Source organism: Falco cherrug, chromosome 14, assembly GCF_023634085.1.
Source record: "Falco cherrug isolate bFalChe1 chromosome 14, bFalChe1.pri, whole genome shotgun sequence".
NCBI classification, from domain to species: Eukaryota; Metazoa; Chordata; class Aves; order Falconiformes; family Falconidae; genus Falco; species Falco cherrug.
This window is the reverse complement of record NC_073710.1, coordinates 6,850,526-6,864,302: the sequence shown is the minus strand read 5'-3', so window position 1 is coordinate 6,864,302 and position 13,777 is coordinate 6,850,526. Positions and strand designations below refer to the sequence as shown.

Below are 13,777 nucleotides of genomic sequence, written 5' to 3'. Positions count from 1 at the left end.
TTCAGTGGAGGCTCACCTAAAACGGGAAACCAAACACTGGTGTTCAAAGATGCCCCCAGGTGGTAACTGGTTTTTGGCATCGGGTAAATGGTATATTTGATGTGAAACAGTTCAGGAGAAGTACTCTGGTTACTCTAAGGAGCCTCCACTGAGCTACTTGCAGTGTTAGACATCAGTCTTGAAGTAATAGTTACGTGTTTGTCTTGTGAGACTGGCTTTGTTCTGCCTTGTGAAAAACGTAGACTGGATGCCTTTTTTTTTTTTTTTTGTTAGCTATGTTCAAAAGCTTTTTTTTTCATGTAACTTTGGTTTGTTTGACTTTGTTCTACCTTAAAAATACTGAGCTTTAAGTGCAAAAGAAAATGTGAAGCTTGCAATTAAAAATCATTTCTAGCAACTTCAGTTTTTGAAAATGAACAGCTTTCAAATTTGTGGTAGTTAAAGGGTGTTTTGGTTTTTGTTTTTATAGATCATGTGCTTCCATTTTCTTGATTGCAGTAGCTGTTGCCTAACAATACACTGGAATTGTTCTAACTTGTTTATAAATCATGGATTTTAGTAGAAGAATGCTTGTTTAAATAGGAGGTATTTCTCAAAAGAACAGTTTTAAAGTTTGTGTTTGTTTACAAAGACTGTAATGTTTGACTGTTCTAAATACAAGGTTTGTTACAGGAAAAAGTAGATGTTGTCAAACCTTTCATTTTCCTACTTTTTACATTCCTAAAAACATATGTTTGTATTCTGTACGACATAAATCTTCTCTTGGGATAAATATAACATGTTTTTCTATTCTTAGGATAATCCTATTGGAAATTGGGATGGAAGATATAATGGAATACAGCTGTGCAGTTTTGCAAGTGTTGAAAGTACACTTCTCTTGCACATCAACGATGTTATTCCAGGTATGCTTGGCTTTCTTAATCAGAAGGCAGTCTTTGATAATGTCTCAGCCTAAGCACAGTTATATGATTAAAACAAAACTGTGGAATGTATATCCTAAATTCGCTTGAGTGAGTTTAACCTTCTGTGTTATATTTCTCTTTGGTTTCCTTCTCCTTTTGGTTACAGTGGTCAGTAGCAGAAAAGGTCTAATATTGAACAAAATTCATGTCAAATTGTATAGTATTTACGGTACTATACAGCTGTATAGTATTCATGAGTATGTGTCTGTAGCAAGAATCTTTTTATTGAATGTTGTTCAGTTTGCTCCAGGAGTTTAAGTATCTTGGATCAGAAAACTGTTCTTTCTGTGCTTGAAATGTATCGATAGTATTATTTACGCATTCTGTGAGTAAATAACTAGAAAATTCACGGCGAGACTGTGGAAGTAGTCACAATCCACAGTAATTCACTGAATAATGTTAACTTTTAAGTGCTACAGTCCCCTGATTCCTTTTCTGAGGAAGGAAAACAGTTTCATGGAAAATTTTTGTTTGTGCTCTGTCTGAGGACAATATTAATGAGCGTGCAGTCTTGTACAGCCTGTAGTCTGTAACTGTTGCCCTCTGTCTTCAATTTGGCTAACTTTTCTTAGGTTCAGCTCTTACTTGTTGCTGTAGTTGAGGTGCGTGTTTTGGCATGAATTCTCCTCTTGGGAGAATCCATGGGGGCTTCTCCATTGTTGGGAAAAGAGCATTTGTTGTAGATGTGTTGGTAGAAAACTAAGTTTAGAATTTCATACATCTGTTTCCTGTAATGGAAGCATGCATGTGCATTGAAGAACGTGAAGTCAATCAATTTGATGTGTTCAAGAAATAATGGTGGACTTCAGAGTAAAGTAGTTGCTGATGTGCTAGAAACAAATCCCGTATACGTAAAGTGTTGGTTATGTGCCAAACAAGGTTTTGCTCCACCCACTTTTAAAACTTACGATGCTAGACCTTGGTTCAGGTACGTTTCAAGCTGAACTTCTCTATGATGTAGTAAAAGCACAGAAAAGGGAAACTAATATTCTTTTCATATACCACCTCGCAGAGACTGTGTCACAGGACAGGAGACCTCCCAAACTTGCCTATACCTCAAGAGGTGGCAGTGACAAAAGCTTGTTCAATCATAGTAAGCCAAAGGCTACAGGTACGTATGGGAAATAATTTGGTTTGTGGTTTTTTTACCTATGTAAGATTACAAATTTCTTTTCCTTGGGAAGAAGTGTTGCCTTGCATTTTCTATCACTTCATATATTATTCCAGTCACATATCGAGTAAAATTTCTCTAGAGTATTAGTATTCATTTATTTAATCATAACAAAGGTGGTAGACAGTTTAAGTTCCTGCTCAAAATACCTTCACTTTCGTGAAAAACAGTTTGAGGTTTAGCAAAAATTCAATGATATTACCTAGCCACCCGGCCAGTTCAGAGCTGCATTTTTTGTTTTGAAAAGTGTGGTGTGTGTTTGGTTTTTTTTTAAATTTTTTAATAAATATAGTTTGCTGTTGTCTTCTTTCTGCAGGAGTAGAAACTTCCAGATTTTTAGCCCAGCAACAGATCTACTCAATAGCAAATATGTTAATTTTGCTGTGATTCAAAACCAAAATTGAGTTCCTGAAATACAAACTTCTTGTGACTCTGCTTTTGGTCAGCTCTGTGGAAATCCTTCTAGGGGAAAAAAACTGGAAGAAAAACAATTTCCTTTTTAAAAGGGTAGAAATCAAAATTCAGTATCTTTTGAGTTTACTAGTGGCTATTTTGGTTTGTAGAATATTAATGACAGTATATTCCATAAGCTTTTGTTCTACCTGGCATAGGATGCTGACAGAGATGCTCTTCACTAAAGTAACTGCAGTTCTGTGTTGGCACAAGTTACAGCTGTGTAGAGTTTGATTGGTAATTTATTTGTCTACTCTGAAAATTTTTTTGCTTTAGAAACAAAAAATACCTGCTCTACACTGTATCTCAAATACTTTCTTATATCCATAATTTATAGTAATGAAAAATTTGTACTTCAGGGGTGTTTTCTGCCTTCTCGTCAGGTTGGTGACTTGAAATTTCAGTTTGGAGGATTAAGTCGGTTTGGGATAAACTGCTACTTTGTTGCAAGCTTATAACTGGGTTAGCTTTGGTGGGAGACATTGCTGCTTTGTGGAAAGGCAGTTGGGTCTTCTGGAAAGTACAGTAACAAATTTATACTATGAAATAAGGGCATAACTGACCTCTTGTAAATAGAGATTAATCTCTTAAGTAAAACATGTTATTTTCCAGGATCTACCTCTGAACCTGGAAATAGAAACAGATCTGAAGTCTTCTACACGTTAAATGGCTCATCAGTTGACTCTCAGCCTCAAATGAAAACAAAACCCCCATGGTATATTGATGAAGGTAATGAGAGGTGATAGTCTTTCATGTAGGCATCTACTTTATTTAAAAAACAAAACAAAGCTATAGTGTGTAGATGTTCTTCAGATAAAACAAGGATAAGTTTAAATTTAAAACAGTTGGAATGTGTTGTCTCAGTAGAAGACCCACTATATCATAAAAAGCATCTTGGGACCCCCATGAAAATATGCTTTGTCTTAACTGACAGACCTGTGGTTTTATTCTGCATGTAGGGGATTACATTCTTGGCAACACTTGTGCAGCTCTGGGAATGCATATGTCTTTGCAAGCAAAATAAAAGTTGAGGCTTGGAAGGAAGATAGGAAGATACTCCTTCTAGCTAAGCATATAGAGTAATTTTGTGTTGCCTGTCCTGTTGTAGCTAATGTTACAGATCTAAGGGAACTGTAATACTCTGCTAACCCAGCTATTCAGGCTGGAAGTAGGGGTGGCAGAAAACCTAATCTGACTAGGCATACCTTTTTTTTTTCAGTGTTTTATAAGGTTATTCCTGTAAAATCTCTGAATTCTTACAAGTATGGGTGCAGGTACCCAAGGGATCTTGATTTGCTTCCAGATCTAAATATTATTTTATTTTTACTAATTTTTTTTCTCCCTGGTCAACTTTTTTAAAAAGTACGGCTGGCTGGCTTAGTGACTGAAGGGGTAAATGCTAAACAAGTAATGTTAATTTGCAATGGAAACCTTTAGCAGCAGTAGCCCGTGAGTTCCATGAACCATAAAAAAAATGGGTTAAAATTTTTCTTGGTTGCCTAACAGATGTTGTTCCAACAGCTTGGAATTCTGTTTAAAAACTTACTTATTATAATATTTAAATAAGCAAGGTAAATATCTGATGTATAAAAGACTATGGAAGTGAAGAATTAAATATTTTATTTTTTTTTTTAAAAAATTGTGGTCATCAACTTTAGTTAATAAAACAGCATGAAAAGAAGAGGTGATGGAGAAGAGCCTTTTGCTCTGTGAATACTCATTGTGTATTAGAGACCAGGTACAGATGAGGGAAGATACAGAACACTTGTGCTATTACATCTAGTTGTGATCTCATTTATCAAGCACTGCATTAGTCATGACTTATTTAAATCCTTTATTCTTTATAGACACTGATAGATTCCTTGTGTTAGAACCAAAGTATATTGTGATAGAGCCAGGGGAATACACACTTTTCCATTTGCAAATCCTGTCTGCAAGCAATTACTCATTTCTGTATTAGCTGTGAACCAAATCCTTTCCTCAGTCACACTGACCAGTGAGTTCTTCCTAGGTTTGCCTATTACAGTCGTCATCCTTGTTGGGGCTGTTGTGTTGTGTTCAAAGGAAAAGTCTGATGTGGGGTTGGAAAAAAAAAAAAAAGCTTTCAATCTAAATATTTTTGTGGTTTCTGCCTGTTGTCTCCTTTCTCTCCAGTGTTCATTTCCGTTGGTTGTGGTAAAAGTGGTAAGGCTACAGCAGTGTCTCCTCAGCCAGTTCTGTCTCTCCAAGTGTTGCCAAGGGACAAACATCTTCCTACATGTCTGCAGCTGTTAGTGCTTCCGATATAGGATGCCCATGAAATTACACGTGGTTGCAGATACACTTCGTTGTTTGATAGCTAACTCTTTCCTTTTGTAAGATGTTGGGGTCGTCAGTCTCCCCCCTGGCGCCCCGCCCCCCCCCCCCCCCCCGGCCATTTACTAATGTCTTGGTTTTGATTTTAACAGTTGCTGAAGACCCTGCAAAATCACTTACTGATTCATCTCCTGGATTTGGGCATTCTTCACCGCCGCTGCAGCAACCTTTAACAAACTCTGTGTCTACAGAAAACAGATTTCACTCCCTCCCCTTTAGCTTGACAAAAGCGTCGAGTACTAATGGTACTATTGGACATAGTCCTCTTTCTTTATCTGTTCAGTCAGTCATTGGCGATGTAAATACTACGGCTAACCAGGAGAGTCCATCAACAGCAGGCCCAGTTGGGAACTCACATGGTCTTGAGGCAGGTTCCTTGGCTGAAGTTAAAGAAAATCCTCCTTTCTATGGAGTAATCCGCTGGATTGGCCAGCCCCCTGGAGTAAATGAAGTACTAGCTGGACTGGAACTGGTAAATATAAATTGTAATTCATATTAATATTAATTACACGTTAATAGTTTTGTTTCTGAGAGTTGGTGCCTGTATACTTTGCAGAAGCAGTCAGTGGAGGGATTTGTCCAAACGTCTTGCCATGTGATCTTTTTATAACACAGCTTAAATTCATAGATGAGCTCTGACTTTTGTGGCTGCCCTGGCCCTTGCTCTGTTAATAGGTGCTGAGGTGTCTTTGTGTCACAGTGGGCAACTGAATTTGTAGGACTGGTGGGTCGCTCACTTTAAAGGAGTGCCCTTTGCTATGTTACGGAGATTTTAACTGAAAAAAGCCAACCGCATATAAAGGTTCTCTGAAATGCAGATTTACATAAAATGCCCTGGCTGTAAGAGTGTGTATTGATTCATTTGTTTGGTTTTTGCATACCAGCAAACAGGCAGTGTCAGAGTTATGACTGTCAGAGTCATAATGCTGGTTTTGATAAACGATGGTAGTAATATTGTTGATTTGACAGCCATGTGCTTTATGCGTTCCTGTGAGCCCTTTGTAAATTCACGGTTGCTGCAAACACAAATTGCTGCTATGTACTGACATTTACTCTGTGGCAGTTGCTGCCAAGGTTGTGATTGGCTATCAGTTAAATTAATGTGTCCGCAATTAGGGAGATGGGGTTCTTTATTTGGGGATAACGTTCAATAAAATGTCAGATAAAGCAGTGTACAATTACGTAAAGCAACAAGCATTTTTTGCAAAGTAGGTGAGAATGTGACAGGAATATCGGCTGCTAGGAAAAACCCTGGTGCTTGTGGGTTTTTTGGCTGAAGCCCAAGCTATAGTTTGCCACAGGTGTTCTGAGACTGCATTTTAGGGTGCCTTGTGTTAAACGGGGTCTTGGGCTTGCCTCTCATGGATTTCTGCATTAAAACCTGGCAATTGTTAGTAAGCAGACAATACATCTTAGATCTTGTTATCAAAGATAAGTAACAACTTGTTATTTTTAATATGTAGTTTGTGTTGTCTTTCCTTGAGGTACACTTTTTGTGTTCTGAAGCAAGTATTTTTCTTGTGCAGGCCACAGTCACACTGGAATTATTCACGCTACCCAATGCGTAGTGATTTTAATTGAGTTTTAAAAGGTGCTTTGTACTGCATGTGTGCTCTTTCTAATAACAGGGGGAATCTGGAGTGACTAGCTACCTTAGTTAACTCCCTGATGTTGACTAGGTTTAATTCTCTCCTCTCCCACCTCCTTACCCAAGATGCTTCTAATAGAATTTTTGTTTTATTTTGGATGGAGTGAAAGTTTAAGCATGAAGGAAAAAAAGTGTGACTCTGAATTTCCTCATTAGATCCAATTAAAGAACACCTCAGCTGAGGCTCTGTGTACTAGAATGCAGGAACGTTGTATATCAAGCTTCAGAGTACCTGAAGGGTGTCTTACAGGTAGATGTTTTATCAAACGTCTTGCTGCAGAACTGTAGAAACAAGAAAAATAGCGAATTCTCACTTGAATTTTCAGGAAGATGAATGTGCAGGTTGTACGGATGGAACATTTAAAGGAACTCGATACTTCACTTGTGCTCCAAAGAAAGCTCTTTTTGTTAAACTCAAAAGCTGCAGGCCAGATTCCAGGTTTGCCTCACTACAGCCCGTTTCCAACCAGATTGAACGCTGCAACTCTCTAGGTACTGAGCTTCTGCTTATTACTTATCAGCTGGGAACTGACCTGGGTTTCTGTTTCATTTATTCCTGCAATATGTTCTTGTATTGAACACTTGAGAATCTGTACAGGTAGTACTTAAATGAGATTAATGAATAGACCAGTCTGTACAGAACATAATGCTGCTGTGGATTACTTTGTTATGCTTTAAAACAGGAAAATGTTCATGTATTTAAAGAAATCTCATAAAATTAAGGGATTTTCTGTTACGCTGTACATTTTTTACCTTAGAAGTTGTAAAGCAGTCTTGCTGAAAATGGTAGTTGCAACTCCAGCAACATGTGATTACATTATCAGAAATACAGTTATCTTTCTATAAATGTCAGATTATTTTTTTTCCTAAATATTAACATAGAAAAGCATGTATTCTTACAGTGGAAGTTAGTGGTGAAAACTCACATTTTTATTTTTTTTTAATTTCAAATATGTTAGATTTCTTGGGTCATGTTGTGTTGCCTGGGACGACAGCAAAGAAAAAAGTGTCCAGTACTTGTAAGATAGTGTGAACAGGGCATTTATAATGAGAAGAGAACTTCATTCCTACTGGGTAAAATTAATTCAGTGCTGCACGCTTTCTGAATGTGCACCGTCAGTGGAATGTAAGGCCTTGTTCACTCTCGGGAAGACAGCGAGTCTCAGCTATAATAAAATGTTTTTCTAGTCCAGAGAAGGAATGCTTACACTAAGGCAGCAACTTAGCTATAAAACGTTAATAGGAAAAAAAACTCAAGGGGGATAAAGTTTGAGGCTTTAAAGTGTCTTTTGAAAAAAAAAATTTCAGCCTTTGGAGGTTACTTAAGTGAAGTGGTAGAAGAAAACACTCCTCCAAAAATGGAAAAAGAAGGTTTAGAGACAATGATTGGAAAGAAGAAAGGTATCCAGGGTCATTACAACTCCTGTTACTTAGACTCCACCTTATTCTGGTAAGTTCATAATTTGTATAGTGGCATCCCCCGCTAGAAATGCAGAACATGTGATCTTTGTTGTAACGACTGTCTGTCTGTATGACTGTGCAGCTTGAAGCCATGCGCTGCAATCTTTGACATGTTACTGTGCTCTTCCAATCTGAACAAGTTCTGCAGCGTTTGCTGCAGAATGTGAAGTGCTAATCATGTCCGAATTGTACTGGCCCCTTTGTGTCTATACTGGTTTTGACTGAGGGAGTCCCTGGCCTGTAAGTGGTTGAAGGATGAGGGAGTACACAGGCTGGGGGGCGGAGGGAGGGAAATCCCTCTTAGAACTCCTTCGCAGAATCCTGCCTGGGCAACTGGTTTTGTACTCTGCTGCAGAAAGGGTACTGGGTTAGAGTGGACTTTTGCTATTTAGTACAGCTGTGTTGTCTACTGTCCGTAATTACTCTTTTTGATTTTTTTTTAGTTCTTTTATTCTTCCCGTGGCTTTGCTTGGTTTGTCTTACGTTGGTCAGGCATCAGAATGGTTGTATCTTCCAGAATCAAAACAACCTGCCTTTTCCTTTTTTTCTTTGTAGCCTGTTTTCTTTTAGTTCTGTTTTGGATACTGTGTTACTCAGACCTAAAGAAAAGAATGACGTAGAGTATTATAGTGAGACTCAAGAGCTGTTGCGGACAGAGATTGTGAATCCTCTGAGAATGTAAGTAAAGACGTGAACTGGTCTCTGTTCTAATATAAATTTTTGTACTAGATCCTGCTGTGGATGCATTCCTATTGCAAACCTGAGAAGTTGGCTAGTTGCTGCTGCCTGTCTGTTCAGCATTTTTTTTTTAAAGTATTATTACTTGTTCTTCATGGTAAATTTAATCAGTGCTAACTGGAAGTAGTTATTCATCGTTTGGTGATAAAATACCTTTGCTACTCTGTTTGGAAATGTGATCAGCATAAAGATATCTTAAAATTCCTATAGGTAGGAATGCGAAAACATTCTAAGTACAAGTTCTGTTTGTTCACAGCGTTCATATGTACATGTTCTTAATGCTGCTGTTCTTGACAAGAAGAGTATTTGGGTTATCTTACATGGAGTTTCACAACTTAATAGATTTTGCAGGGCTTTAGAAGTTTCATTAATTTTTACATATGGGCTGCAAGTGGTCAAAACACTTTTTGATAGAAAAATTTAACTGGAGCTTTGTAATTTTTTAGGCGCAACGAACAAAGGGAATAGGGCAAAAATTTGCATGAAAGGTTATTTGTCTTTATCTGCATGTTTAAAAAAGAAAAATAAGCTAATACAGTTGTAGTTCTGAAATTCTGTGGGATGTTACTGACCAATTTATCACAAAGTTTTTGTTCTGATTCCTGGAACAGAATGATGGCTTCTGAACCCTTGTTCTTACAAGAGTGTGTATACTTTGCCTGATGTGTGCCGGGGTTCTGTGCTATAGGTAGTGGGATACACACCAAGCAGCAGAAATGTCAAGTGGCTGAGAAGACTGAAACTCTCAGTTCTCTTACCTTTCTACCATGCTTAAAACTTTCTTTGCGCTTTTTGTAAAGTTACAGAGGAAAAGATTGAATACTCGAAACTTCAGCTTCTTAGGTCAGCAATACAGTTCTGAATCATTTTGTCAAATACTGAATTTTTTTTTTTTTGTTAACAACTCCCACAGTGCTATTATTGTGTGACATTATGAATATGATGTATTAAGTACTGCAAATTAGAGTGAAAACAAATCAAAAGTAATTGACAAATCAGAAAACAGTTATCCCGGTAAGTTAATGTTTAGAAAGAGCTCTTAAAGGTTATACAAGAACATTGAGCACTGCACTAAACTTATCATGCATTAAAAAACCCTGGAAATCAGATTGAATACGAGGAGCCGATACATAGTTTTGAAGAAATGCTGTACACATGTAAAGAAGGATGCGAGAGCCTGTGTTTCAGCATTTAAAAGGTGGGGTTTTTTTCTGCTTCTCTGACTTGATCACAAACCAGCTAATAGCTTATTAAACCCATTTATCTTAGATATGGATATGTATGTGCTACAAAAATAATGAAACTGAGGAAAATACTTGAAAAAGTTGAGGCTGCATCAGGATTCACTTCAGAGGAAAAAGGTAACTGGGGAGGTTTTCCTTTCTTTGAGATTTGTAAGAACCATAATATGAAGGAACTGAAATGCCTTGCTATATATTTATACTAGAACAAAACACAAATATTTCTCTGTAGCGGTAGTACCTCTACCAGAGATTTGTGTGAGCACTGAGTGGTAAAAAGGCCTTTTCTGCTTCCTTGGGTCTGTAAGGAACCCTAGCTGAACCATTGCTGGATTTCTTTTCTTGATTTCCTATGCCCATGTAACGCTCTTCTAGCAGTTAGGAGAGACCTAAGGTTCTTCCTCAAAAATGAAAAATGTGATAAGGCAGGGGTCCTTGTCCTCTTTCAAAATGTCACTTTGATTCCTGAGGAATAATCTTTTTGCTACAACATTTCATTGTTACAATGGTTATGTAATATTTTACGCAATAAAATGTGTAAATCATGTTAGAAAAATCAATTCCCAACCTTTTTGATCTTCTGCTGCATGTAATGATTAATGAGCATTGTGTTATGCAGCCATTCCATTTTTGTTTGGGAGAACACTAATTTCTTTGTAAATGCTGAAAACTAGTTTTTATTGCAGTTAGTGGCAGGAAGAGAAATATACCAGAGACCTCTGTGCTGGGGGAGAACAGACCTCTGGGAAGCTAGTGCTGGCTGCATTCTTGGTTTCAGAACTCGGTCTCTAGCTTAGTTGAACTTTGTACTATTGTGTGCTTTTTATGTAAGCGTTACTGTCACTACTCCTCACTGCTTCTCTGCAGTTTCACTGTTTTGAGAGCTTTTATTTCTCCTGGAAAAGTTGTGTGGCATGGAGTGATTCCTCTGAAATACAGAGCATCTTTTTGATCTTTACTGGAAAGCTTTGTTACCCTGTTGAGACTGTATCTTTTATTAGGGCCATCTGACACCAAAGGAGTAAATAGAGGTTTATGTCATGAAAATGTTCATAGCTTGTCATAATCTTATGTGTTAATAAAGCTATAAAAATGAACTTTTACATTTTTCCTATTAAAATTTTGAAAACTTTCATTTAAAATCGATCTTGAATAATGTCTCTGGTTTTGCATACTAACAAGACCTTTTTTTTCCCCCCCCCTCCCAGATCCAGAAGAATTTTTGAATATTTTATTTCACCATATTCTAAGAGTTGAGCCACTGCTGAAAATAAGGTGAGTGTTTTTTCTTTGTTGAACTCATCTATTTGTAGAGGCTGACAAATGCGAGACAGAGTAGCTGTTGCCTTTCAAATTAAGATGGCTTTTAGATCAGATTTGATTTATGATTCATATTTCTAATAAGATTCAATGTAATCAAGTTACATTGACAAATTTTACACTATTGCCTATGTTTTTTGGTAGGTGGGTTTTGTGCCACTGGTCTTTTGTTGCAAAAGCCCATGAACGTAGTTTCGCGAGAACTGCACAAAGATCCCCTGTCCCAGTGCTGTCTACTCGAGAGCCGTACTATCTTCCTGTTAGTTACGCTAAAGAGGGGCTGCTGTAAGAGGACCTCACGGAGTTCTTAATATGGCCTGCGGTTTATAACTGCTTATTTCTGGGACAAGCTGCAGAAATTGCTGATTTCTTCTTTAAGGCTAATAAAAATATTTCATTGGTTTGCCTTGATCAAGGTTGGCTTCTCTTACTTTATCAAACTGACAGATACTGGCATTTCTGTGTGCCTTCATTTGGGCTGTAGCACTACCAGGATTCAGCTGCCATAACTGAGTTTAACAGAGGTAGGATTGCTGCCCGCTGCTGTCACTGCTGGCTGGCACCTGATACTCTCGGGTTCCTGGCCGCATTCTGCGGCAGCAGCAGTGTTGCACGGCATTTCCCATAGTTTTTCAGGCTTTCCAAATTGCAGGAATTGTATTAGTATTCATGCTGTAGATGCCATTTGAGTATACTGAGGCTATCTTCTGTGGTACTTCTGTAAGGCAATTTTGAAAAAGTTTGAAGGGATGAGAGACCAAGGCATGTCATGAATTTGGAACTGTGTTGCTGCTTCTGCCTAGACAAAGGTCTACTTCTAGGGATTTTTTTTTTATATTCATTGTGGTGTTTTTTTTGTTTTTTTTTAACCTAACAACAGCAACAACAAAACCCAACTCCCCCCCAGAAAACTAAGCCACAACAACTGGTAACTTCCAGGCATGTATTGGGTCTCTACAGCAAAGTGTTTGAAGAGTAGCTTGCCATCAAGATCCTTACAATTGTTACTGCTGCTCTTCAATTCTATGAAACACAACGTGCTGAGAAACCCCTGTGGCTAACGTAGTATTCTGGTGAAACAGCTGGGATACAATACTGTAATTGTAATAACAGCTTTTATTAGTATAATCAGAATAATAGATCTTGTGTGAGAATGTATTTCTGGTTTTTTGGTAGTTAACAGGTGTGCTGCTGTGGCAGGAATCACAGCTGAAAGGAGTAAAGTAAAAGCAAGGGAAGATGCCTCTCACTCTACCTTTATGTTTCCGCATTGTCTTCCCTATTTCTTTAATCCCGTGTCTGTAAAGCTTGGCCTTCAAGGTTTTTGTCCTGTTGGTGCTGTACAGAGGAGAACAGAAGTGACGCTCCACTGTTCAGCTTTTAGCACCAAAGGTGGTGTGTTTTGTGGCATGTACCCAAACGCTTTTAAGAGTAAGTCAGAAGTCTCCCTTCCCCGTAGAAAGAAGGCTTAAAATGAGTAATAGTAACTTTGAGCATCACACTCTTAGAATCCTCTCAACACCCAAGTACTTATTCTAAAAAGCAACGTTGCTTTTTAAGTGCTGGCTGGGATGGGAAGAGGTTATGATTTATAGCTAGTTTGATGAAAGTTCCCAGGAATTTTACCCCAGGAACTTTGACACAGATGAAAGAGCTCCTGCCTTTTTTCTTTTGCTATTGGAGGCCAGTCTATGCTGTTTCTCTACGACAGCAAAATCTATTTTGTCAATGTGAGCAGTCATCTGTATCCTTTCTTCTGTCCTTCCAGAGTAGGCTGAATTACTCATCTGAAGCTGTCTTCCTAGATAGTTCTGTTACATAAACGTAAATCTGAGAGATTACCTGAAATCATCAGTACTTGATTTTGACTTTTTGCTTTGAAACGTCTGACCTCAAAACTTCCTTAAATTGGTAGCGTAATCCTTTGACCCTCTCCCTATCAATATAAAATTGTGTCATGGTTTTAGGATTCTTGTTGGTCAGATTTTTTTGGGGGGTGGTTTGTGGTGTATGTGTTTTGTTTAATGGGGGTTTATTTGCACCCACCCCCCCCCTTTTTTTTTTTTTAGTGAGGATGTTTTTCCACACCATTGGCTGTGGCATGCACTGGCAGCTACTGTACTGGCCTGCCTTTCGATGTTGGCCTAGGTGTGGAAGGCTTCTTAAAAATTAGAGCTGGACAGCCCTTAAATCTGGGTTATGCTTTTGGAGAGTTTGCTGTTAACTATATAGCGGGTCTAGCAACACTAGCCACCTGTGTGAGATTTCCATTGTAGGAAGCAGTCTAAACATCTCCCTGATTCAAAGGAAATGTTTCATTAAAGCCAGTCATTACTATTTTATTTTTTTAACTCCTTATCTGGAGTATCATACTGAAACCCTTACTTGGCTTTCCAATGAAAGCTGCTTCAGTGTGTTGGAGTTCTTG

At 38.0% G+C, this 13,777-nt stretch overlaps 1 protein-coding gene across 3 annotated transcripts in view; it reads left to right on the top strand.

Moving 5' to 3' along the window:
• CYLD (CYLD lysine 63 deubiquitinase) overlaps nucleotides 1–13,777 on the top strand; it is a 29,547-nt gene that overhangs the window by 6,523 nt on the left and 9,247 nt on the right. For all 3 annotated transcript variants that reach the window (XM_055726367.1, XM_055726368.1, XM_055726369.1), the window contains 9 exons: nucleotides 797–902; nucleotides 1,975–2,073; nucleotides 3,199–3,315; nucleotides 5,034–5,413; nucleotides 6,916–7,081; nucleotides 7,898–8,039; nucleotides 8,606–8,728; nucleotides 10,058–10,149; nucleotides 11,238–11,304. In XM_055726367.1, coding sequence (XP_055582342.1) covers nucleotides 797–902; nucleotides 1,975–2,073; nucleotides 3,199–3,315; nucleotides 5,034–5,413; nucleotides 6,916–7,081; nucleotides 7,898–8,039; nucleotides 8,606–8,728; nucleotides 10,058–10,149; nucleotides 11,238–11,304 — 1,292 coding nt within the window. The remainder of the gene's footprint in view (nucleotides 1–796; nucleotides 903–1,974; nucleotides 2,074–3,198; nucleotides 3,316–5,033; nucleotides 5,414–6,915; nucleotides 7,082–7,897; nucleotides 8,040–8,605; nucleotides 8,729–10,057; nucleotides 10,150–11,237; nucleotides 11,305–13,777) is intronic.